This window comes from Arvicanthis niloticus, chromosome 29, assembly GCF_011762505.2.
Source record: "Arvicanthis niloticus isolate mArvNil1 chromosome 29, mArvNil1.pat.X, whole genome shotgun sequence".
NCBI lineage: Eukaryota > Metazoa > Chordata > Mammalia > Rodentia > Muridae > Arvicanthis > Arvicanthis niloticus.
This window is the reverse complement of record NC_133437.1, coordinates 18,724,667-18,750,606: the sequence shown is the minus strand read 5'-3', so window position 1 is coordinate 18,750,606 and position 25,940 is coordinate 18,724,667. Positions and strand designations below refer to the sequence as shown.

At 41.8% G+C, this 25,940-nt stretch overlaps 2 protein-coding genes across 4 annotated transcripts in view; both read right to left on the bottom strand.

Annotated features, from left to right (window-relative positions):
• Positions 1-25,940, bottom strand: part of Ap3b1 (adaptor related protein complex 3 subunit beta 1) — a 199,072-nt gene that overhangs the window by 24,361 nt on the left and 148,771 nt on the right. For all 3 annotated transcript variants that reach the window (XM_076927169.1, XM_076927170.1, XM_076927171.1), the window contains exons 23-24: positions 11,699-11,930; positions 7,917-8,001 (exon numbers count right to left, since the gene is read on the bottom strand). In XM_076927169.1, the coding sequence (XP_076783284.1) occupies positions 7,917-8,001; positions 11,699-11,930 (317 nt within the window). The remainder of the gene's footprint in view (positions 1-7,916; positions 8,002-11,698; positions 11,931-25,940) is intronic.
• LOC143440222 (ATP synthase subunit ATP5MPL, mitochondrial) lies at positions 1,102-1,392 on the bottom strand (the record flags this gene model as incomplete). The annotated part of the gene is made up of 1 exon (XM_076926946.1): positions 1,102-1,392. A coding segment is annotated over one exon (162 nt), but the record flags the coding sequence as incomplete, so codon positions are not given.

Here is a 25,940-nt window from a genome sequence, read left to right as displayed (position 1 = left end):
CTCTAAGTAACCCGAAAGCCCCCTCATGACACAATTTCTAAATTCTTAGTTTTGTTTTGCTGGCCCCTGTGTGAAATATTCTTGTGGCCTTAATAATTCAACATTTTAAAAAGATGTTTCTTCATTTAAAAGATATTTTGACCTTACATCTTGGTCTTTACATTTTGCTTGAATTTTACAAACATGCTGAATTCCCTGAAAGCCTTCCTGGTGTAGAACCTGGGCCTCCATACTGAGGGTAAAGACAGATGCACCCGAGACCACTTGCCTGATGAGCATCTGCTCTTCCACTCAAGACCACGGTGTCTTTCTCTTTAATACTGCTTTCCTCACAATTTAAAATGTTTTGTTTGTATATTCTTTTAAGGCTGTAGGAAAGTTGCTCTGCCTGCCCTAGAAGTCTGTAACACCCTTAAAAATGCATTAAATAGATTTTCTGTTGATTCTAAGATGTTGGGAACTAATTATCCTAGGAATGATCTGCTTTTGGTTGTCATTCTATGCTGGCGTGAACCTCCATTAGAATGTGAACAGCTTTGAAGGCGTATCTCTTATTCCCTTCTGAGTTAGAGAGGGGATCTCTGAGAACTTGTGGCCATGGATTACGTGTGAGGCTAGTGAGTGAATTCACCATGTATATGATGTACTCGCTTGTGGGTTATCCTCAAGGGTCTTGATATCAGGGACACAGCCATATGGAAGGGCACAGGTTCTTTCTTTCTTTCTTTCTTTCTTTCTTTCTTTCTTTCTTTCTTTCTTTCTCTTTCTTTCTCTCTTTCTAGAAAACATTTAGTAATAAAAGTACTTTCTGCCAAGTTCTAGTACAGCCTTTTAATACATATTCATATTTTTCTTTCTTTCTTTCTTTCTTTTTTTTTTAGGCAGAAGCAAAACCATTTGACAAATAATTATTGAATATTGGAATCAAAGTTAACATCTGGACCCTAATGTCCAATCTTAAGGTAGCAAACACTGCTTCTCATTCTTCAGGCTTCCAAATGAAGGTGGCTTAGAGGTTCTGATGCTGGTAATACTGCCTGCTGCATTACCAAGGACTTACTCAGGGGAAGCAGAGAGTGGTAGCCACAGGGAGTGGGGCTTCTCAGACACATTTATTAATGCCACATTATAAATGGTACTAGGTGAGTGTACAGTGATGTTCCGTGTTCCCATCTAATACAGTTGGCTTCAGTTTAGCTGACGTGTTCATCTTGAATGGACTCGGAGCAGCTAGTGATGGCCATGGGCAGGTGCAGGACTGGAGCCTTTCAAAGCTTTACTTCTTTTATCAGCACTCCTGATTTTATAAACGATGAGGCTCATTAACCCGACTCCTACCCAGATTTCCTGGTAAACCTGGGTATAGTAGGGTTTCATGGGGACCCAGACTTTTTAAAATGAAGGTTTGAAGCATCTCAGCAGAACCAAGGCACCAGGCAACACCAAATTCTGCCTCATATTTTTCTATGAAAAAAAAAAATTAACTCCATATAAACATCCCAACATACTAAAAATTATACATAGCATTATTTTAAATTCCTGAAAAAATCTCTTCTTTTATGTTCCTTTCCAAATCTTTTCTCCCTTTTCTTTAATCACATCAGCTCAGTTTTTCTACTGTGAACAGCTCCTGTGGTGTGCTACTCACGATTTTTTTTTTTGTGGGAGGGGAGGATCCCACATATTTTAGTAACTGAATTATTAAACCTAACTTTACAGCTGTCTATAGAGTCAGTTGGGTACAGTTTCTGATGTGTGTTAAACACTGCACAGCTTTGTCAACTTCCCCTACTACTTACAAGAGTCTCTGCTTTAGACAACCTGGACTGGCTGACTTTGTGTGTCAACTTGACACAGGCTGGAGTTATCACAAAGAAAGGAGCTTCCCTTGAGGAAATGCCTCCAGGAGATCCAGCTGTAAGGCATTTTCTCAATTAGTGATCAAAGGGGGAGGGCCCCTTGTGGGTGGTGCCATCCTGGGCTGGTAATCTTGGGTTCTATAATAAAGCAGGCTGAGCAAGGCCGGGGAAGCAAGCCAGTAAGGAACATCCCTCCATGGCCTCTGCATCAGCTCCTGCTTCCTGATCTGCTTGAGTTCCAGTCCTGACTTTCTTTGGTGATGAGCAGCAGTGTGGATGTGTAAGCTGAATAAACCCTTTCCTCCCAACTTCTTGGTCATGTTTGTGTAGGAATGGAAACCCTAGCTAAGACACATCCCATGCTTTAAAGGGCTGTAACTTGTGTTCTGTTGTAAGACTGCAACAAACATTATTTGTGCTCAATTATTCTTTTTCTAGTCCAGCCCTGAGAAACACACACACACATATACTTCATCCTTTCCTTTGGTTTCTATGTCATTCTCTCTCAAGTAGGGTTATTATAAATACTGTTGAATTTTATTCTTTATCTGTTTAATAAAGGTGCTATGACTTGTGAAAATTAGTGTGTGCAGGCTGCCATGAAGCTACTCCTGAGGGAGAAGAGAGGCTCATAGTCTCGGGGAGCTAACAATCCTAAGGCTTAGAAAGCTCAAGAAACTTTAAGGGGACAGAAAGTTACAAGATTCATGGGCTCCCCCCCAAGGTTATACAAGCCCCGATGGGGGAAGGAGCCGAGCACTAGCTGAGCAGGGAGCCAGCCATAGCTATGCAGCTTTCATGGCATTCACATGAGAAGGAAGGTGATTCTACTTTTTAGGGATACAGCTACTCTTGTATTACCCAGGCTTCTGCATGTCAGTAACCCCTCAACTGTGATCCTGAGAGGCAGTAACACCTCAACTGTGATCCTGAGTCAGTAACCCCTCAACTGTGATCCTGAGAGTGTCTCCAACAAACACACTGGCTCACCAGTTAGAGGTGGAAATTGTTTCGTTAGGATGCTATTACCTCGCTGTTAGTACTCTAGTCAGACGTGTTTGCTCTTGTCTTCCCAGAAGAAGCACACAGAGGTATGTGTCCCTGCCCCCAGCTATATTATTTAGTCTTTTATTTAGCACACTTATTTCCACTTCAAGTTAAAAAGGACCCAAGTTTTAATAACTCTTTTGTTTCCTTCCTTATTGGAGTTATCAATAGTCTTAGTGATATTTAGTATCTTCAACCATATTTAATTTTGTTTGCCATCTATCAATTCACGTAGAAAACATGACAAGAAGGACTAGTATTCCTCCTCACACTGGTCCATGCTGAGTTCTGGGTTTGGTTTATGATTTCATTTACTTTGATATTACATCAGCACTTACTTTTCACAGAGAAACAAATGGCACAGGTGAGAGCTCCACCCACTGCTCCCCTTAGTCTGCCTTCTCGTAGCAGACAGAAAGGGAGATTCTACTATAACATTTCTCTGTGTGAACCTCTCACAAAGGATGTCTAAGTGACAAACAGAATCCTTTCTGTCTGAAGAAGGGGTACTGGAATCCTTATATTTTAAAGGTGATGTCCTGAGAGAACAGTCTTTTTGAGCTGCTCTCATCTTGTTTGGCAGCTCATAGGCCCCTTCACTCTGACAGTTGGCTCCTGTTCTCTACTGTGGTTCCTTCCTGGGCCCTTCTTCCAGAGCACGAATTAGTATTCAGTTGTGGCCACTCCACTGCATATCTTCTCCTTCCAAAGCCCCTCGCATCCATCTTCAGTCTTCTCTTCTAAGTTGCAGTCTTCAGCTCTCTCTCCAAACCTTGGTCATCTCCAAATGTGCAAACTGTGCAGGTTTTTTGGAAACAAAACACACCAAGTTCTACTACACATTAGCTCTATCTCTTCCCCCTCTATGTCTCAGTTTACTAACCTATAAGATGGGGACAATAACAAGTTAAAAACCGATGTGCAAAGTAAATAAATTTGTAAACAAAATTGTGTAAACATTTGTAATTATAAGTGTTTGCAACAGCAATGAGCGATTCTAACTACTTAGCAAATGCTAGCAAGTTCTATCATGGTAGAACCTGGACTTCTGTTCCCTGGGGTATGGAGTTCGTTAAGCAAGAAAGATATGGACTGGTTCCACAGGTATAAACCGAGGAGGCAGGAAGGCAGCACAGGTTGAGGCTGCTCTCCCTGAGCCAGGGAGGATCTGAGATCCTCTTGACTACCTTCTAGGACAGAGCTGCATTTCATTCTGCCCCTCAACATCTCTGCTTGCTCCAGCACACACTTAACCCCCGCTGTGCTCCTGGGGCCTCACATCCATAAAGTCCTTCCAGGAAGCCTCCCTATTCCTGCAGTGGTGTCCTTAACCCTCAGATTATGCCTGCACACAGGTGAAGAGGGAAGTCAGAGGCTGGATTAGTAGCCCTTTAACTCCCGAATGCCTCCTTGACCCTCCTAACTTTCCTGTGCACACCCACTCTGTGCTTGATAGCCCTCGGGCTTGTTTTTCCTGTCACAAGCGTATCTATCTTACAGGAGTGTTTGTTCTGTGGTTTTCATTTTCTCATTAAGCATGCATCTGCTCCTATTTGTTTTCTAATGACTAATTTAAATTCTTTTCAATTTCTTGTTGGTCAGCTAATGGTACTCTCACTTCTCTCTGCCTCTCTTTCTGCACCTATCTTAATTAATTAATTAATCTTATTTATTTAGTTTTTCTTCTTCTTCTTTTCTGTTTCAAAAAGCTTTATTTTTACTTGGTCCAAGACTTGGAAGAGGCTCCAGGGCGGTTACAAAGCTTGAGAGGGTCATTCAGGTGGAGGTCCTGAGGCGGGCTGGCACAGAGCAGAGGAAGGAGCCCTTTGGAGGCACAGTGGCCTCCTGGTCATGCTTGAGAGTGAGCCACGCTCAAAGAGATACTTGCCCAGAGATGTCTGGGGCACGCCAGTCTGCACTGGTTGTAGCCCTGACAGCCTGTGGAGGTTAGTCAGGTGGTTGCCCATCTTCTTCATGAGCTTCACCTCCTCATCCAGGAAGTGGTTTTCCAAGAAGACACAAAGATGAGCATCTGTGGGGGCAGAACCCAGGGCATGCAGATCCAAGAGGGCCTGGTTCAGGTTCTTCTCCAGGGCCAAAGGCAGCTTCCATGGCCCCCTGGGTTTATCCCATTCATCTTGAGATGGCTTCTGCACATGCTGGAAGAGTGCACGGCCCAAGATCTTTCTGCAGCTTGAGGAGCCACTCGTGCCTATACCCTCTAAAGCCATGTCATCCTGATCAAAACAGAAGCCCAGAGAGAGGTAGGTGTAGGAGGCCCACAGGTGCAAGTTGAGCAGGAAGTTCAAGGCAGCTTCCACTTCAGTGGAATAATTCTGACGAATCTGAGAGGTCATGGCTGATCCAGAGTACAGGGCTAACCGCAAAAAGAAAGTGCTGGCTGGTCCTGGGAGCTGAAGGCAGTGAGCAGATAGTCCCAGAGGCTGCGACAGGAGACACTTGTAAGGCGGCTAGAAGCTAATAAAAGTGGGAGTCCCCAGTCTGTTCTGTCCAAACACTGTTGAAGTAAGACACAGATCCACAGGACCTCCAAGGCACTGGTCCTGTTAGTCTTTCAAAATAGGGTTTCACTGTGTATCCTGGCTGTCCTAGACCTCACTATGTAGACCAGGCTGATCCTGAATTCTAGCTCTACCCGCCTCTACCTCCCAACCACTAGGAGTAAAGGTGTGCACAACCATCACCCGACTCTGTGCTCACCTTTTAAAGAATGCATTTTTCTTTTCAGTGCATTTTGGACAAAAACAGTGAATGCAAATTGTGTTTTGTAGTTAGCCTAAGCCACAAGTATTATCTCTGACACAGTCCTACCCACTCACCACTAAAACAGGGAGTTGTTTATACAGTGTTCACTTTAAAGAGCTAGATCTATGAGTATTAGATATTTTAAATTGAGTATTTTAATCAATAGATTGGGTGATGACTTAAAATGCAAAGTAAGGGGGAGTTGTTATAAAATCCGTCATACTATGTATAATCATGCCCTCACTCCTCCCACCCATCTTATGACACAGTCTGAGGAGAGCAGCAGCATTTCCCAAGGCTTGTTATCAAATATGCTCTTATCACCATAATTTTACATACTGACTTATATCATGTATTTCAGGCAAAATAAAACAGCAATGGCAGTCATTCTCACTCTTCTCCTTCTTTTTATGGAAGAACCAAGACTATCACAGTGCACCACTAGGCCAAAGGTGCCACTTACTATGCAAAAGGCACGGCAGTGACTGGCACCTAAGACCGATTGATCTCCCCATTACACCATCTCCCTCCCCCACAAGCACTGCTATGAAGCTATTGATTGAAGCACTGCCGATCGGTTTCCATTTTCTGATTTTGGGCAGGCCAATTAAGAAAGTGAGTAATTGTGATTACGCTGCTTCAGGATCAATTACACTTGATGCAAGACAAAGTGCTCTTTTTGGAATACACAAAAAAGAATTTCTGATCTAGCCTGCTCTTGTGCAAGAGGAAATATAAAATAACTTAGTAATGTACACCTTCACTGCATCACTGCAGAAGATGTATTAATGCAAGTGTTTGTAACAGAAATCTAATTGCTCTGTGAGATACATTTGTTATTTTCTTAAAATTAACTTGAGAGACATTGAAAGACAACCGTTCATACATACTGCCCTGTATAGGACAAAAATCAAGCACTACAGTGTGTATTTTTCCCTAGAAGGTCTTAGCGAGCTGTAGAAGATGAAAATGCAAATGTGATCCAAGAAACCATAAAAAAAAGTCCTTGTAATTAAGAAAAAAAATGGAAAAATAAGAACACAATTGATTATAAATTAGAAAGATAAAGAAATATTTAGGTTTTAATTTTGGCCTAATTTGGTACAAGCTTTGTCATTGGGTTCACATTGTTGAAATCATTAAAATGAATATACCTCTAGTGTTGGAAGCAAACCTATTTAGAATGGTGTTACTCATAGCCTGTGTTCAGTCTTATTGATCTGTGTTGTTTGTCTAATAGAAAAATAATAAACAATTACTAGGCAGTGTTGGGAAAAGTAATCAGTTTTTATATATCACTAATAAAGCAGACCTCCCAAAACATAAAGGTGACTATCTGCATAAAATCAATGTGCATGCCACGCTGCTCGTGCTCCTCACTGCCGGCTCTCAGCAGCCACCGAAATAACACTGGGCCTGAGATCCTGGGAAAATGACAAAGAAAGGTGTGTACATTCCACCTACACATTTGCTTTAAAGGGTTTTTTTTGGGTCATGATCTGACAAATTCTATTCTAAGCTGGTTAAAATTGAGATACATAAAACAACTAAATTAAAAAAAAAAAACAAAAACCCAAGTAACTTCTACTTAAAAAACCAGTCAGACCCTGTATCAGGAAACAAGGAAGGAACTCCAGGGCAGCTCTCAGAGCTACACTTGCTTTGCTCTGGCTTCCCAGTGGCCTCTGGAGTCCCTCAGCATGTACACACTATACACGAGGATAAGTCTAAAACTAAAAAGATTCCAGGACCGTGGTTATGGCATCTTCATCAACTTTATGAATGTCCTCAAGCAGTTTGTTAAATTAACATAAAAGGAGGGGAATGTTTTAGAAAAGGCTCAGAATCAATCATATTCTACTCGGTAAACTCACGGTGTCTCACAATGACAGCCTGCCTCAGAAGACGACTGCCCTGAGCTCTTCAGCAACACCATCAAGTGCTCACTTCTCCTGGACTGTCCAAAGTTCTATTATTAAAATAAAACAAAACAAAACAAAACAAAACCCAGTAACAGCCTTTTCTTTTTCAACTGTGCATGGCACACTGCAGCAGCAGGTGTATCAGAAATTCTAAGAATGCCCATACAGTGCACAGTGTACAAGCAGTTCTTCCATGGCAGTTATACACTGTCAAACAAAATGCATGTGCTTAAATGTTTTGTCTTACAGGAAAAGCTATTGAAACACCAGCTTTACCTCTCTGGTCCTGTATAGACAATATAAACAAAACAACTGAACTTACCACAATTGGAAACTGGCTGTCTGTGTAGAATCACAGAAGTCAATACCCATCGAGACAGTAATGGATCCCTCAGGCTCAAGAGAGTCTAAGAAAGAGGGTAATTCACACATTAAAACATGGATGGCATGAGAAAGAGGCAAAGAAACCACTGAACTCTCAAGTCATACATGCCTAAAGACAAATTTAATTATGGCTCATAAGAGATTTAAACTATGAATATTAAAGGAAATTATAAACTCATGAAGCTAACCCTGAACCAATGGACACACTTACATCGATTTGTTTGAGGCTCTTTCCTCTTTATTTTTGAAGCTCACTGTTTAAGTTACCGTGTCAGTAGTGGGTTTCACGGCATTTCCGTGGATCATGTCATTGTACTGGTCCATCTATTTGCCTTCCCCTTGCAACTGGCCCTATTTTGCTAGTCCACTTCAATCCTTCAAACAGCCCTCTCTGGTGTCACTAAATTCCACTATCCATTAACTGTCCTTACCTTTCCCTGCTGTGGTCATTTGAATGAGAATGGCCCATAGGCTCCTCTAGTTGAATAACTGGTCCCTTCTTGGTAGAACTATTTGGGCAAGATTAGGAGGTGTGGCTTTCTTGAAGGAGATTTGTCACTGGGATTGGGCCTGGAGGGCTCAAAGGCCCACACCATCTCCAGTTAGCTCTTTCTCTCTTTCTGTCTGCTGCTAACTTGGGGATAAGGTATAAACTCTAAGGACCACTGCCTGCCCATCTGCTACCATGCTCCCTGCCATGATGATCATGGATTCTACTATCCTCTGGCACTGTGAGCCCCAAATTAATGTTTTTGCTTCATCAGTTGCTTTGCTGTGACATCTTAGCACAGTAATAGAAAATCAACCAGGACATCTCTTAAGAGATCTTTTCTTCCCACCAATGTCCATTTTTTGCCATGATCTATAATATAATCTCTCTCTCTCCCTCTCCCTCTCTCACACACAACCATACACATGCGTATCAATGACCATCTTTTCTGGAGTTGCATACTGTTATGAGCTCACAGCTGTCAGTCTCATTGATTAAGGGCTATTCTTTTCTCCTTCCCATGCAGAAGATGGCACTCAGACAAGAAAGAATTCTACCTTTGAGCCACAGCCCAGCTATCCTTTACTGAGTCCCTATCACCATTATACTATACACATCGAGGTTTGGTCTGGTTTGTACCAAGCATCACAGAGGTTGGCAAATCCTGCTGTCTCTCAAGCACGACTGCATTCACAATTAGGATCCTCCACACCGGACGTACTGCTAGCACTCTGACACTGTTTGACTCTGCCTTGACTGTTAGGATAATGAACTTGAGGCTTAGTGCTGTGCTAATTCTGGAGGACAGTGCATGATCAATGGCATGTCTTACTATGTGAACGCTTCAAGAACAAAATGATCAGCATAAAATTATTCATATAATGGATTTTTATAATACTTAGACACTGCTTCTGGACTTGCTGTTGTGCACTGAAAATGGTTTAATGTGAGTCCTTATTGCCCCCCACCCCCACCCCACACACCAGTCCTTTGTCTTCTTAATGTCTTTGGAAAACTAGGCAGATAAGTCCTAATATTCCTACAAGGAATCAGCTCCCTGCTAAAAGAAGGGCGGAATCCAGAGATTTGTAAGGCGATACAGAACAGACTGGTGACTAGGAATAATATTTCTGGGCCCCTTCAGATGGGCACATATTTAATAAATAAAACATCTTGATTCCCCCTTTTTTCCCCACAAAAACATGAAAACAAAATACATGGTTTTGTTGCATTCTTGAGAGAATTTTAGAGAGTAATTAGATACATCGCACACTGTAACTGGCTGTAAATCTATTGCTGGTAGGGTCTGGACCTACACACATGGAAAAGAACTCTTTATCTTAAAAGCATTCAATCAATGCCCCCCAAAATGAATAAAATATCGTAGCCATAAAAATTTTCCTCAGAACAAAAAGCCTACAAGTAGTACTGAGGCAATGGTATTCATATTTTAATGCTGCATTAACGTCATACTATGAAATTTATTGTATTTATTTCTTCTATTCTACATAGGCCAATAAAAGGTCAACTCATCAACTCATTATGCCAGCCACAGGAAGCATTAATACTGTTCTACTGTTTTAACCTTTGGATAACATTTCCAACCCAGACAACCCATACATCAGCTACTCGACATTGCTTAACTAAACTAATTTTTAAAGTAGGTAAAAGGGGCTAGACTGCAAGCAGTAAAAAGAAAAAAAAAAGATCACAAATTGGTATATTCTGTAATTCCTTGGCAATATATCAAATCTGCAAAATAATCCAGTAAAAATTAGAATAGAGTACATTACTTAAGTTCTCGTAATTACCAAGTATAAAATCCTAGCACTCTGAAACTCCACGATCCTCTGGTTGCTTATGGAAACCTACTAGACTTTGCACTAGAAGTGTTACTTCTCTCTGGCAAACACATATACATACCAAACATGATGCTGTTTACAAAAAGCCTTACAAAGCCAGGGCTCAGATAGAGAAAACCAGAACACTGATGTGCCGTCAAGTAAGCAGGGAACCCTTCCTGACTTTGTCCTGAGCCAAAGGCTTTATTCCCCTCAAATGTTAGAAGAGGGAGCTGATATTTCAAGGCTACCAAGCCAGAAATCTACTTCCCCCTTGGTTTCTTTTAAATAGAGTCTGAGTAGCTAAGAATGCCCTCCTATAGCTGAAGGTGACCTTGAACTTCTGATCCTTCTGCCTCCATTCTGGTAGGGTTTATGTGAGGCTGTTGGGATCATAACCAGGGCTTCAGACACACTCTGGACCACAAAACTTACATTATCCTTTATAAAGATTTTGCCTGAAGCTTCTTCCAACTACACCTTAGGATTGTGTTCACTCATAAAAACACAGTATTTTCTGAAAATACTTAAAAATGTCAAGGGTACACCCTGACCCTCTGCTGGGCACCTGGGAAGGGCATGCTGTGCAGAAGGCCATGGGCCAAGTGGAAGCTGCCTCCTGCATGTCGGGACAAGGGTCACTGCTGCTGCCTCTTATGCTTTGTGGAAAGAGAAGTGCTGAGCATGAAAACATTTTGATTGTACATGGTGGTAAGAGATCAAGGATATTTAACTTATAACTATCATAGATAACTACAAGCACATAGCCAAGGGCGCTCCATATCCTGTGCATGAACTGAAGGACAACAGAGCGTGTTCATCTTGAGACCCTTTACTTCTCAACGCATGGATTGCAGAAGGAACACGTAACGGTCTGGAGCTATGAGAGGCACTATATTCAGAAAGACAGGCTATTTTTCCTGCTGTTAATAGACAGTAAGTTATCTACGATGAGGTGGGGCGGGGGGTGGGGGGAAGCTGAGCAGTAGGGATGAGGGGAGGTGATGCAGACAGGGCAGGCCCACACTCTCCTCATACTGGGGTTATGACTGTTGAGACCCGATTCACTAAGGGAAAAGAAATAAATTTCTCTTACATGATAAATTCAGTTTTTAAAATATGGCTGGGAATATAGCCCAGGGGTACAATACCGTCACAGAATCCTAGGGAAGACCTTGTCTGTCTGTCTGTCTGTCTGTCTGTCTGTCTGTCTCTCCCTCTCTCTCTCTCTCTCTCACACACACACACACACACACACACACACACACACACACACACACACACGTGCGCCACTCTCACAGTAAATAATGTGTTTTTTCTTTTTCTGAAACTCTGCTTTAAAAGTGAAAACATTTATCGACCAAGTTTCCAATAAAACTTAACATTTACCTATTGGATGAAAGACATGCATTTGCATGCCCACAGGAAGCCTTTTCCCGCCTATGTGAATGTTTTCTATCTTTCGATCAGAAGTATTAGTCAGGGTGATCTGTACAGAGACCATCTTGTCACCAAAGATGCAAGGCTGTCTTGGGAAGCAGTAGTTGGCGGCCAGTCCTTTTCCACGCATTCGGTGAAGCAGCTCATGTGTTTTTGTTGGCACGAAGACAGGTGTACTGACCTAGGCACATGGGAGGACGACAGGAGTTAGTGAGGACAGTGACTACTGCTTCTAAAAAACAAGCCAATATTCACAACATGTGTTTGCCTTAAGTAATTATAGAAAACACAATATAAATGTCAGAAGATACCACACAGACATTAGTCAGAAGATGTGAGATTACATAGTAAATGGCTCAAAGCAGCACTAAAACTTTATTTTGCCAGGCAGTGGTGGCGCACACCTTTAATCCTAGTACTCAGGAAGCAGAGGCAGGCAGATCTTGAGTTCGAGGCCAGCCTGGTCTACAGAGAATAAGTTCCAGGACAGCCAAGGCTACACAGAGAAACACTGTCTCAAGAAAACCCAAATCAACACCCCTCACACCAAATCATTTTATTTTACTCTGCAGGTATATATTAAAATATTTTAATAATAGAAAGCAAAAATAACTTCAGTCATACAATACATATATTTTTGGGACCAGGAGACAGGGTCTCACTATATAGCACAGATTAGCTTAGATCTTGGGATCTCTGGTCTTATTGTTGAGAGCTCAATGACATGGAGGTAGGCCTCGTGCCCTGCATATGTAAATACTTTCCTTTTACAAAGAGTACATGAGTTCTGTTTTGACTCTTTAACCTAAACATTCCATCTATGGCCCTCTTGGTGACTAGATTTGTAGTTTCTAGTGAGTTTTCTTGGACATTTCAACTATATGACATCCCTACCAATAACAAACATCATGTGCCTTCCTCTTCAATCCTGACTACTTACCCTTACAGCTTCTCACTGGGTATCACAGGTTTGCCTGGAACCCGTGAGCTTCCTGAGTCCTGGGATTACAGTGTTCACCATCATGTGCGGTCAGCCATAAACACTTTTTCCCCTTGAGCTACTTCCACTGTGAACTCTGCTTAAGCTGGCTCCATCCTTCGCTTTACTTATTAAAATGACCTTCCTACGATGACGCTAAATGTTCACAGTCAGCTGCAGGGGAGTAGTCACCTGGGAGACACACCCAGGCAAGCATTTCTGTCTGATTCCTGACCGTAGACAGAGAGCAGATCCTACAACAACCCTGCTGCCATGTTTTCCACCAGGACAGACCATGTCTGTTCTTACTCCATGAACCAAAGAGATCACTCTTCTTTAAAAGTTTTTCTGTCTGGTGTTTTGTCACAGACACAAGAGATAGCTAAAACACCTATTTTGAGATCAGGTGATCGTCGCCGAAATTCCTTCAGTATTTTATTAAGAAATTAACTCTTTCTTTATACTTCCACTGAATGTTTTTTAGTAATGTTCTTTCCTTAATTGTATTTTAATTGAAATCACAAGCAGCAAACTAAAGAAAGAAGAAAAAAGAGGGAAAGAAAAAGAGAGAGAGAGAAGCTGTCTGTTATAAAGCCATGGGATAGCCAACTATCCTTTCAAAATCTAAGTACTACAGCACATCAGGCCTGTGACAAATAATTGAGAATAAATAACTTTTAATAATTTTAATTCAACAAAAACATCATAAATATGAAATGATAAACTGTCTACTATTTGCCATTAAAACGGTATTCTATAAAAGGTCAACTAGCATCAGAATTTACAGTAACCTTTGTAATATTCTGTCAATTTATTTGCAACATATACTAAAAAAAACCCCAAAAAAACCCAGCTGCTTAAATCTCAAATTTTGTTGAGAATTTTCTTCCCATTAAACCAATGCTTCCACTTAACCTTTCTGAAGACGGTAGCAAATGGTCTGCCATTAGTTTTACTCTGGTTTCCTGCAGGGCTAAGGATCAAACAGAGGACCTCAAAACTGCCTGGCAAGCACTGGTGTTCAAGTCTATGTGCTTGCCTTTCTCTCCATGGGGCAGTGGTATGTACCTGTAAGCACAGCTCTGGGGGCTCAGACAACAAAGTCACAAGGCTGGGCTCTTCCTGTGGTACCCAGCAAGACCCCCATCTCAAAGATAACCATTTTAAAAGAACGTTTTAATAGTGAAAGTTAAATCCTGCTTTCAGATGCGGTTTGGCACAGACCCAAATGCCAGTGCTCAGTGAGAACACAGTCCATGACAAAAAGGTGACTACGACATTAAATGTTTAGGTGTGTGTGTGGACACAGAGACAGCACTAGAGTTACAACAACCAACCTAAGCACAAGCTGACAAGTGGTATTTTCTAGTGTCACGTGTTGATTCTCTTAGATAACAACCACAGGACACTTTTGACCGTCACATGTCTGAGATGTACCCAGCATAGTCATTCAGGAGAAGGTGATGCAGGTAGTTCCCCTCTTTTGGAAGCCCATAAAGGCTGAGCTGCACACAATGGGGAGTGAAAACTGAAACTATAATGCAGGAAAGAAGGTGACTAGGAGGCTGACAGGAGCAAGGGCAGCACACGGCTGCAGTTAGCATCTTCAGTCAGCTTGGCACCTTGGGAAGGGGTGGACATCTTTAAGAGTGGGCCCAGCCACAAGGTTTTAGGTTATTGAGAGTGTGCATTATAGTTTTAGCGCCATCTTTCTTTGAACTCCAAAGCTCTCTCTCCACAGGCTCACGCATGAATGAGTTATCTCGGGGCTTTCTAAGAAGGACACCATTGTTTCAAGTACAAAGCAGCAATTAATATCACTAATCATTCATTTACTTTCTTTCATCTCACTTGTATTGACACACTTTGCTAACCATGATTCTAAGTACTCTAATACAAGTGTTCAGAGAACTAAGTAAACCAATCAGTGTGATAAATGCCACAACAAAGAGGCTCCCAGCTTCGGCGCAGTCCAACTGTAGCAGCGCTCTCTGCTTCCACGGGTGCCATGGTTTCTCCTCCCTACCCCCCCAGCTGTCTAACGGGTCATCTGGCTTCTGTTCCAAGTCCTACCAAGCAGGCACTTGTGTTCTGTTAGAACGCAGCAGGCAGAAGCACTCCGCTAAGATAAGGTGGCACCGTGTCACTCCCCTGCTCGAACCCCCCAGTTCCTTGAAGAGTAACAAAGGCCCAGAAAAACCCGAAGCTGTCAGATCCCTGATGACCTCTTCATCTCCTGTAACTCTTGACACACTGTCTACTCTACCCCAGTCACCTGATGTGCTTGCCCCTTTAACACAACGTCCATACTTCTGCTGTACGCCCATGACATTTGTCATCCCCTTTGCCAGAAGGTCCTGTCCCCACATATCCACCTGGGCCAGCCCTGAGGTGCCTCTGATCCAATACCACCTTCCTAAAGAGGCTTAACAGAATTTCTATCTCCTCCTTATTTCTCTTGTCCTTTCCCACTGTCACTTAATCCTATGTTCTCCTCACCCACCTCCTCACTCCCTTTATTTTAACACAAGGTATCTATGTGGCCCTGGATGGCCTGGAACGTGCTTTGTAGACCAGGCTGGCAAGGAACTTACAAGATCCGCCTGCCTCTGCCTGTAGAGTACTGGCACTAAAGGTGTGCACCACATGCCCGGCATAGTCAGAACAAAATAGTTAATTTACTTACTATGTTTATTAGCTGGCTTCCCACTCGCTCCTTACTTTAAAACACAACTTTACCCATTTTTGTAACTCAAAGCATAAGTTAACCATTTAAAATATTATATAGCATTTCTAATAATCTATGTCTAGCCCTGGTTATAACTATACTTTATTTGATGCTAAGTCTTCAAATACAAAATTTTCCTAAAAATATCACAGGCCTACTGGTGCAGTGGGGTGACCAGTGGAGAGTCAGCATTAACATTTATAAATTTTAGGAAATGACTTAAGATTTCCATTAAATATAATTATTTTTAGTCATACACATAATAACATTATGAACAAAAGAAAAAACTATTTCTAAACATGTATACAAAGAAATATTTATTGACAAGAAGGAGTTCTATGAAAAAAAACATTAGAAACATATATATTCTGGTAAGAAATGATTTAAATAAAATCTGTACCACACAAGACAGGATAAAAAAATAGTGCTACCAAACATTAGTTTTTTTAATGATTTATTTATTTTTATTTCATGTACACTGATGTTTTGCTGATATATCTGTTTAGAGCCCTGGAACTGGAGTTACAGACAGTTGTGAGCCGCCATGTGGATGCTGGGTGTTGTGCCCTGAACTGGGGTCCTTTGGAGGAGCAGCTAGTGCTCTCAAATGCTAAGCTATCCCTCCAGCCCTGAAAACACTAGTTTTAATTTTGTAATGACGAACGTTCTAAACTTCAGTTTGCTGTACTGTAAGCAGATGACACATGCCATCCTCCCTGGGACTCACCAGCTGCGGTGACGGTACAATGAAAAGCCTGCCCAGCTGGAGAAGAACAAAAGCGTCAAGGACCAGTGAGATGGTCCCCACAAATCTTTCCCCACACATGTTTAAATAATAAAAGTCGTTCCTGTACCTTTAGATGGTTTGTGAAAATAAGCAATCAATTCTGCAGCCACAACATTATTTCTAAAGAAAATCTATGTGACTCATGACGCCTGCAGATACACAGAGACAAAGCACACATATTTTATCAGTTTATTACAGTAAGCAAATAAGCGTGGAATGAGAGAGCACATAACTGTCTACTTAGTGCTTACTGAAACATTTATAAGAGCTGTTATCTCCCTAATAACAGACAGACAGCGTGCGATTTTAGAGAGGAGAAAAGCTTCATATTTTTTAACACTTCACTAAAAAGTAACTGAAGAGTGTAAAATGAAAAATACTCTGTGCAGTTAGCAGGTAATGGACCATATTATCAACTCAAGTTAGATTTATAGGGTACAAACTAGTCACTAATAGTTATTTTATGACATAGCATGTCTGCTTTTTCTTGAGATTATTAAGATTAAAGTTGTAAAACTTCTTTTGAACATAGCTGTTCAAAATGATTGAATTATAAAATTTGAAATGAGACTTGAAAAATAAAACACTGAGTATCAAGTGTGTGGATTGTAACAAGGCTCGGGTAACAGCTGCGTTACTATTTCAGAGATGACATTTCCACATAAAGCTTTATAAAAACCATGTTTTTCAGCCTTTTATGCTTTAATCTGTATTTAGTTACACAATCATCTTTAAGTATTATCAATCTGTTCTGTTTTTAAATTTCAAAAAAAATGAAGAGCTGTAATATATAAACTGTTCTCCTTGTGTCTTGTTGTCTTTGGCTTATTTTATAGCAGTGCCTATTTAGATTTGACTTATAGAACGGAGAGTGAGGAAGTGCCTGTAAGTGGAGGTAAGCTACATCTTTTACATTAGTGCTTTTTAAACCAATGCGTTTTGACTGGTAAGAATTATACAACAGAGAATCTCAATGTTGCTTTATTTACCCAGTCAATATAGAACGTGTGCCCATTGTGTCTCCAGCTCACTGCACTCAACAGCACCGGTATAGGATAAAGTTTGCTTTACCCCTACCTGGACACACAGAGTCAAAGAGATATATTGAAACCTTCCAGACAACATGACTTTAAAGTAATGTTATTTTATGGTCAACTTCTTACTTACACATGAAAATCTGACTCATGTAGAAACTAATTTGCTAATTTACAGTATTTTGAGTAATGAGGACAGATTATGAAAAATGCAAGTCTTCTTCATTTATTTTTGTAATAATCAACACATCTTTAAAAAAAATCTGTTTGGAAGGGCTGGAGAGAGAGCAACGGTTAAGAGCACTAATGTTCCAGTGGAGTTCCTGGATTTGATTCCCAGCACCCACATGGTGTCTCACACCATTTGTAACTCCAGTTCCAGGGGATCCAAAGCTTTCTTCTACACTGTGACCACCAGGCATGGATGTGGTACACAGACATACAAGCAAGCAAAAAAAACATGCACAAAAAAAAAAAAATTTTTTTTTGCAGGCAGGTCTGAACACAGTATGTACACTTAAAATATTTTATGGTATTAAAAATTTGTAAAATTATATTTTAGTATCTAAACTATTGGGTTGTTTCTGTACCACGCTGGCATTACAGAGTGGCTACAGTCTACAAGGTTAAGATACTCACTATCTGACCCTCTTTACAAAGAACCTGGGGCTACAGATGCACCTCAGTGGTAGAGCACTTGCCCCGTGGCCCCATCCCTAGCACTACCTATGATAGCTCCGGCTCTACATAGAGAATGTGTCAGTTTGCACAGGTTTTATGGAGGGAGTTACAACATTCTGTTCTTTCCCTTCTCCTAAAGTCTATAAGCTTTACTATCAACACATTTAATTAAAACAAAAATCTGGTTAGTATGATCTTGGCTACAGGTTTGCTGCTCATGGACTTCATTCCTGACAACTCCAGGGCTTCAGAGTGTTGAACTACGTCACAGGCAAAAAAGCATCAATGGGGATGACTCTAGTTCCTGTCCTTAGGTTTGTTTATATGGTGTACTACATTTCTGGATTTATGTACTGTGAACCAACCTTGCATCTCTAGGATGACTAGTTAGTCACACTGTGTGGTCTTTGTAATGTGCTCCTGAATTGGGTCTGCAAGTATTTTGTTGAGAAATTCTGCATCCATGTTCTTCAGAGAAATTGGTCTATAGATCTGTTGTTCTTTCTTTACCTAATCAGGGTGTTAAATGACATTTTCTAGTGCTTCTGGTTTATGGGATAAATTAAGAAGAATTAATATTAAATCTTCCTTAAACGTTTGATAAGAGCTCAGCAGTTATGCTGGACCTGGGCTTTCTTTCTTTTCTTTTTTCCCCCTTATTGGGAAGCTTGATAATAGTTTCAATCTGTGATGGATCTATATAAGTTATTTTACCTTCTGGCTTTAATTTTGGTAGGCCACAGAACCTTAGATGCCTCTGGCTGTGTTGTTATCCGTTAGCACTGCTTTGGCTACTCATGGTCTTTTGTGATTCCACTGGAATTATTGGATTTTTTTCTAGATCTATAAAATATGCCACTGGAATTTTTCTGGAAACTGCATTAATTCTGTAGACTAATTCTGGTAACAGAGCCATCTCCACAACATTAATTCAGCCAATATAGGAACATGGAAGCTCTAGCATCTCCTTTGAATTCCTCCTTTCTGTGGGTCCACATTCCATCTGCCTCAGGGCACAGTTGCGGAGGAGGTGAAAGCCCATGCCACCGCTAGGTGAGTGCCAAGACCACAGGAAAGCGCCAAGACACCGCTCAGGGGTAGGAAAGCGCAGTCTGAGATGGGGGAAAGCCAGAGGTGGCTTGGGGATTCTCAGGGCCTACAACAAGGCGAGGTATGTGGGGTTCTCAGACTCTTGGACATCCAGGCAGCACTGAGGAAGGGGAGCTCTGGCTTGTGTCTAGCTTGGTGGTAGTTGAGGCTGGGAGGGCAGAAGGCTGGGTCTTCTACAGGAGAATTAAGCTGTGGCTCTGTAGGCAATACCTTCTCCATGGGTCCTCACAGTAGATCACAGTAGATCTTGATGAAAGAGACAGTCCATGGTTCTAAACTGTCTATTGACTGTTCACGGAGAAAAATGGATGCATAACCCCTTCTTGGGGTCTGTCCTGAGATTAAATACCCTTTGCAGGGAGGAATGTCTGGGAAGGGAAGCTTATTGGCTAACCCTCAGGGCATCTAGACACCTCATTAGCATGGAGAATTCAGTTCTGGGCATACTTGACTACAGGTCACATTTCTTTATGTGGGGGAGCATGACACTTATTCCAGGCCAGGAATCTAGCAGGGAGCAGAGAGTCACCTAAGCCTCAGGTGAGTGTCTGGGTCTCAACCTGCTCTACCCCCCATGCTTCCTGGCATGGTTTTACGTCCCACACATTTGTTCAAATTTTCCTTGTAGAGATCTTTCATATTTTTGGGTAAGTTTATTCCTGGGTACATATGTTTTGGGGGGACTACTATAAACAGGCTTTTCCCCACTCCCTTTCTCTAACAGTACACTGTTGGTATATGTGAAGACTGCTATGTTGCTGGGTTTTGTATCCTGTACTTATGAATGTCAGAGTTTCCTCCTGGAACTCTATAGTCTTCTGTCATCACAAACACTGTGGATCTGAATTCTTCCTTTCTTATTGCTACCCCTTCTATGCCATTCTGTTGTCCAATTGCTGGAGCTAAGCCTCTGATCACTGTATGGTGTAGACAGTAGAGAGTAGGCATTCTTGTCTCATTCTTAATCTTAGGAAAAGCTAGGAGTTTGCCTCCTACCCCCAATTTCTCCTCTGGTTTTCATTTTTTCTCTTGTCCATACTATATATATTTAGTGTGTCAGCCTTAAAAAAATTCCTTCTATTACTATTTGTATCATAAGCCCATGCCAAAATGCTTCTCTTAAAAGCAGGACTTCAACTTCCTCCTACAGCAGACAGGAACTGACAGAGGGACCCACGCTGGACAAAGCACACAGTGTGAGAGACCTTGGAACACTCATTCCTAAACCAGATGTCTCCATCGAACCCCTCCCCTCAGGACTCAGAGACCTTTGTAGAAGAGGGGGCAGAGACACTGTTAGAGCCAGAGGAGATGAAGGACACCAAGAAAACAGTGTCTTCCAGACACAACAGATTGATACACATCCGAATTCACAGAGACTACGGCAGCAGGCACAGGGCCGGCACAGGTTCAAAGCCAAGCCCTGAGAAGGGACGTGGACATGAACTCCTGTCACTAACCAAGAAGCTACCTCCAACTGACAACTGCTTGCAAAGGAAACGTTAGTTTTCTCTACTGCAGTCTCATGGGTTATATTAGCCACACATAAAGGTAGGCTCCATGCCCAACACAAACAAACTCAGGCTATTTTTATTTTTGTAGACTTTTTTTTTTTTTTGGTCTCATACTGTTTTGTCCCCCTCCCACCCCACATCTGTTTTCTAAAAAAAAAAAGAAACGAATGTGGAGTTGAATGGGTGGACACTACAGAGTTTCTCAGCTTCTAACGACCTTGACACGACACTGGCACTGACATCTACCTACCTGTCAGGATTGGCTTAAATTTAGGCTAATGTGAAATAACATCTGAGGAAATAAAGGGACGAAGGAACATGAAAGGCATGAACAAGGTAATGAATGATATTTCTAAGCTGAAATAAAAGCATGTGTAGCTGAAATTCAGTGTAGTCTTGTGGCTACACAGGGCACCAACAGTGAGATCTGCTAGGACAGCAGAACACTGGCAAGGCCATGTGTGAGCAGTCATGGTCTTTACTGAATAGGTGGTAGGGACGCTAAGGATAATGGGTAAAGGAGGGCAGAGGACATGCAAGATGGCCTCACACAAGAAAGAGCTTGGGGTGACAATGGATTAGATGGGGGGCAACAGCTGGGTGCTTTCTATAAATAAACTCACAAATAATAGCAATTTAAACAGACAGAATTATAGGTCATTGTGGGTAAGGTCATGCTGAGAATATGCACTACGGGCTTGCATGTATCCACATGGAGATTGCCAGAGAAAGGCTAGACTCTGGTACAGAATATTACAGACTGTGTCAGGGAAACCAGGAACTGTGCTTCGTATGCAGAGACAGGATTGTGGTTTCAAGACTGGCTCTACCTCCTTGCATTCAAATGAACTATCAGTTAGGGAAAATGAGTCTCCAAGGCTGATGAACATGGATCTCATCTAGATCAAGTCCAAGGGATAGGGAAAGACATCTTAGCCCACATACACAGGCATGTTAATTTGAAACAATAGATCCCACCCAACATGTCTTACTCAGTGACAGAGCAAAGTGTGTAGAGTTCCTTGTACATTACGTATACCAGTCTCAGGTACCAAAGGTTAGTGAGAAATTCCTGACACTGAGGAAAGATAGGAAATGGGTTCTCAGATCACATGACAGAAACAGAGATATAGACAATCACTTATATATAATCATATTCACACTCTTCCTGATTTGAGTATAGACATTTAAAATCTCTCACTGACAGAGAAGTTGATTTACAGTACAGGAACTGTAAGTTCTTTGGAGTCCAACTGTGTGAAAAGCCATTTGATGACCAGACCCCAATGCAAATCTATACCAATTTATTTTTCTATGTTAAATGCTCCCCTTTATTATCTGGAAATCTCATTCCGTGCACTTTGATCACATTCATCCCCTCCCCATCCTCTTCCCAGGTTCTCTCCCACATCCCACCTACCCAACTTTATTCTCGCTATTCTATCCTGCCCCCAGCCCCATTACATCCAGGTTATGCTGGCCACCTACCCCTGGAGATGAAGCCTACAGGAGTCACATCATTAAATAAAAGGGACTGTCCCTCACCCAGCAGCTATCAAGGTCAACAGCTTCTCAACTAGGTTAATTTCCACTTCCCATTCCCCATGCTGGCTTGAGCGTGTGCAAGTCTTGAGCATGACTTCATGACTCCTCAAGAGTTCATACGTTCGCCTGTCTGTTGTGTTCAGAAATTCCCATTTCCTTAAAGTCATTCACCACCTGTGGCTTTTATAACCTTTCTACCCTATCTTCTGTGAAGATACCAGAGCTTAAATGGGAAATCTGCACGTCCCATTTTGGACTGTGTGCTCCCAAGTCTCTGACAAGCTGTGGGTCTGTGTTAACTGCCATCTAGTGCACCAATGCTTGTGTCTACCTTCAGAATTTCAGTTGCAGAATTTTATTCTTATGCCAATTAAACAATTACCTCTGTATTTGGACACTTTTTAGAAGACCAAGTAAGAATACCACTATTAATAGGAATGTGCCGAGGAAGTGGAATACAACTTTAATCCCAGCACTTGAGAGAGGCAAATACAAGTAGATCTCTGTGAGTTTGAGGCTAGCCTAATCTACATAACAATTCCAGATCACTCAGAATTACATGGTGAGTTCTTGTCATAAATAAGTAAATGACTGAATGAATGAACGAATGAACAGATGGTGAGTGACGGTGAGCAGGACAGCAGTTAGGGCTCGGTACTAGTATGGATGCCAAGCATCACTCTCCCTAGGCTTCCCTATCATTCTTCTCTGCACAAGAGGACTAATTCTACACATCCTGCCTGTTCCACCTAGCTGTTGTGAGGGCTGAATGAGATGGTATATGTGTAATTGATTTTTAAGCTCTGCAAAGAAGTTCAGTAAATGGCATTTGGGGATTATTAGTAAACTGAGTTTTCAGTCATGTTGAAACAGCAGTCTGTCAGATGACAAAGGGTCATGAGGTTAAAAGTACACATCAAAAAAGCTGAATCATCATTGGAAAAGGCTTTTATAACAATATTGCTGTATTTATTGATAGTGCCGTCCAAAAGCCTTTAAAAAAACAATCCCTACCCCCATGTCCTTTCCCTCTCAGTCAGCAGTGGCTGAAGAGACTGTCTCTAAAAGGTTTCTAAATGATGTTGATGTTAAAATATATAGGATCACCATTTAACAGCCTTTTAAAGAGCAGTCCATGCACCATCTTTGTTAGCAACGAAGGGAGGTAGGGACTGTTTTTTCAAAGGCTTTTAGAGGATGTTGTTAAAAGAATATATAGTGACATCATTTAAAAGCCTTTTAAATAACAGTCCTCCTCCCTCCTCCCTCCCAATTGTAATGCCCTTGGCTTTCATTTATTTTGTACTATGAGCTGAAAATGGACAAGCAACAGATTGCTGGCTATATAGTAGCATCTGTGGATGGAGGTGATGCACTGCTTTTAAGAAGGCTGGTGTCCAGAAATAAATCCAACTCTTCAAGAGCAAAGTTCTGTGTCCACACAGGATGGTGCCCACCCACCCAATCACTGAGTCCTCTTACTGTCTCCTCTGCAAGCTTGCTGGACAAGTTACTATACAAACAGGAGCAGAGCTTCAGCCAAACCAGGCCAAGAACTCCTAGGGGGTAAATGCAGCCCACGCCACTACTCCCTATTCGTGCCCCATCCATCTAAGGCTAACCCAACTCTCAGCTCCCATTCTGCTCTGATTACCCAGCTGCTGCCCACTGACAGACAGGAGGCAGCGGTGTTCACTCAGGGTTCCTCGCCATACTCAGCTATGAGGGAAGGCAGCAAGAAGCCTGACAGACAGTGGGCTCTGAGATGGGTCAGCTAGATTAACCCTCTCACATAACAACATGAAAACAGTATTAGCTCAGAATACAAGATATGAAATAATTTTACACTTGTTGCACTGGGCTTCTCTGAAAAGAACCATTTCATTTTAAGAACAATATTTAATAGATTCACAACACTTTAATGATTAAAAATAAAATCTCAAAGTATAGCTCCCAAGCACAGAACACCTCAACCTTAGAACTTGATGCCTTCACTTTTTATACAGTCTTGCACAAAGACTTGACTGTAGTTCTGATTTGCTCAAATCACACTGAACCATCTCTTAATTGGCATCCAACCTTTTACATCACACTAAGTTAAATACCCAATATCACTGAGAATACACGGGCCAGCTGCAGCCCACGTCTGCCCAGCACTGTCCCTGCTGCCACAGGCCTTACCTATACTCCATTTTGACATGATTATTCAATTTAGGTATCATTTAACTTTTTTCATATTATTATGCCCCAGGTAACTAACAATGTGCTGAGCCTGAATAATACAGTCTCTTTGAATGTTTTAGCCTTTTTCCAAAACATAAATAACTTATTTCTCTGATGCCTTAAAAGCATAAATGAGCTAGTTATCTAATGAGATAAATTAATGTTTTTGTCAAAAACCTATTGGAATTCTGATGCTGTTGAAATATGTGCTAATAGTTTCTTACACATCAAAAAGAACAGCATTAGAAAGAGGTGAAAATTAATTTGCTCTGAAATTTTCCAAAAGATTTCTGAGAGGATCTGCTAGAGGCAATGGTTCAATCAGACAGGAGAACAGTAGCAAGGACTCCACCTGAGCCTTAGATGGCCAAAGAGGACACATCACTGTGGCCTTTAAGGGCGTCTAAGAAATCGGAGCTGTCTCTACAAAGTGGAACAGTAGAAGGGCTAAGAATTCCACCTTTTTTCCTACACCTAAAAGAAGATGAGAGCCGTGCTGAGTTTTAGTTAGGGTCAGTGAGACCTATTTTGGACCCCAGAAGGTCCAAGGACTATACAATGGTAAGTCTGTGGGGCTAAAGAGATGGCTCAGCAGCTAACAGTACTTGATGTTTTTGCACCCATGTGGTGGCGCACCACCATCACTAACTCTAGTTCCAAGGACTCTAATGCCCTCTATGGCCTTTGCAAGCACTGCACATAAAATAAAATTTAAAAAGACAATGTATTTTCATTGCTTTAAACCATCCGTGGAAAAACCTCTCATTAGTAAGAAAACTATGTCTCTGAAACCTCCCACTATGCATTCTTGTGCCATGAAGTCTAGTGAAGAGTGTGGGACAAATGCATGCAGAAAGCTCTCCACAGGGGCTGCAAGGCCTGGGAGACAGCAGTCTCTCCCCCTGCAGTGCTGAATTCAGTAGTGGCATCTACAACTCCCATAGGCACTAATGGGTGTGAATGGCTCTCAGCCTGGATATGTTTGCCAAAGGGTCGGCTTTAAAAAGATCCTTGCCCCAGCAGCTAGCTTTTCATTTTAATAAATACCATGATTGACTGTGATGTTTCTGTGGTTAACTGGCAGGCACTGGGAACAAATCAAGGATGACCTGTATCAAGGTCATTGCATCTTAATCCCCTTCAGGTGGCAGGTCTGAGTCTGGCACGAAATGAGTGCAAACTAGGGCTACTCTTAGACTAGTATTAGCGGCAGTAAGAAGCTTCGGTGAGCTGCGGACAGATAGATGTGTTTCCCTGGGGAGAAGGAAGGAAAACAAAAATGGAAGGCACTGTGGGCAGGAAATAAAACAGAAATGATGCAACGGGACTGGGAACCAGTGGGTAGGTATTGACAAGAATATTAGGTACCCTGAAGAAACTTCCTTAAAAGGCAACTGTGCTAGAGACATCTTTTTCTGAAACAAAACCAATATGAAGGCCTGATGTTTAGCTGGGTGGCAATGCAGCACAGCTTTAGTCCCAGCCTTGGGAGGCTGAGGCAGGCAGATCTCTGAGTACAAGGCCGGTCTGGTCTACGGAGTGAGTTCCAGGACAGCTAGGGGGATACACAGAGAAACTGTGCCTTGAGAA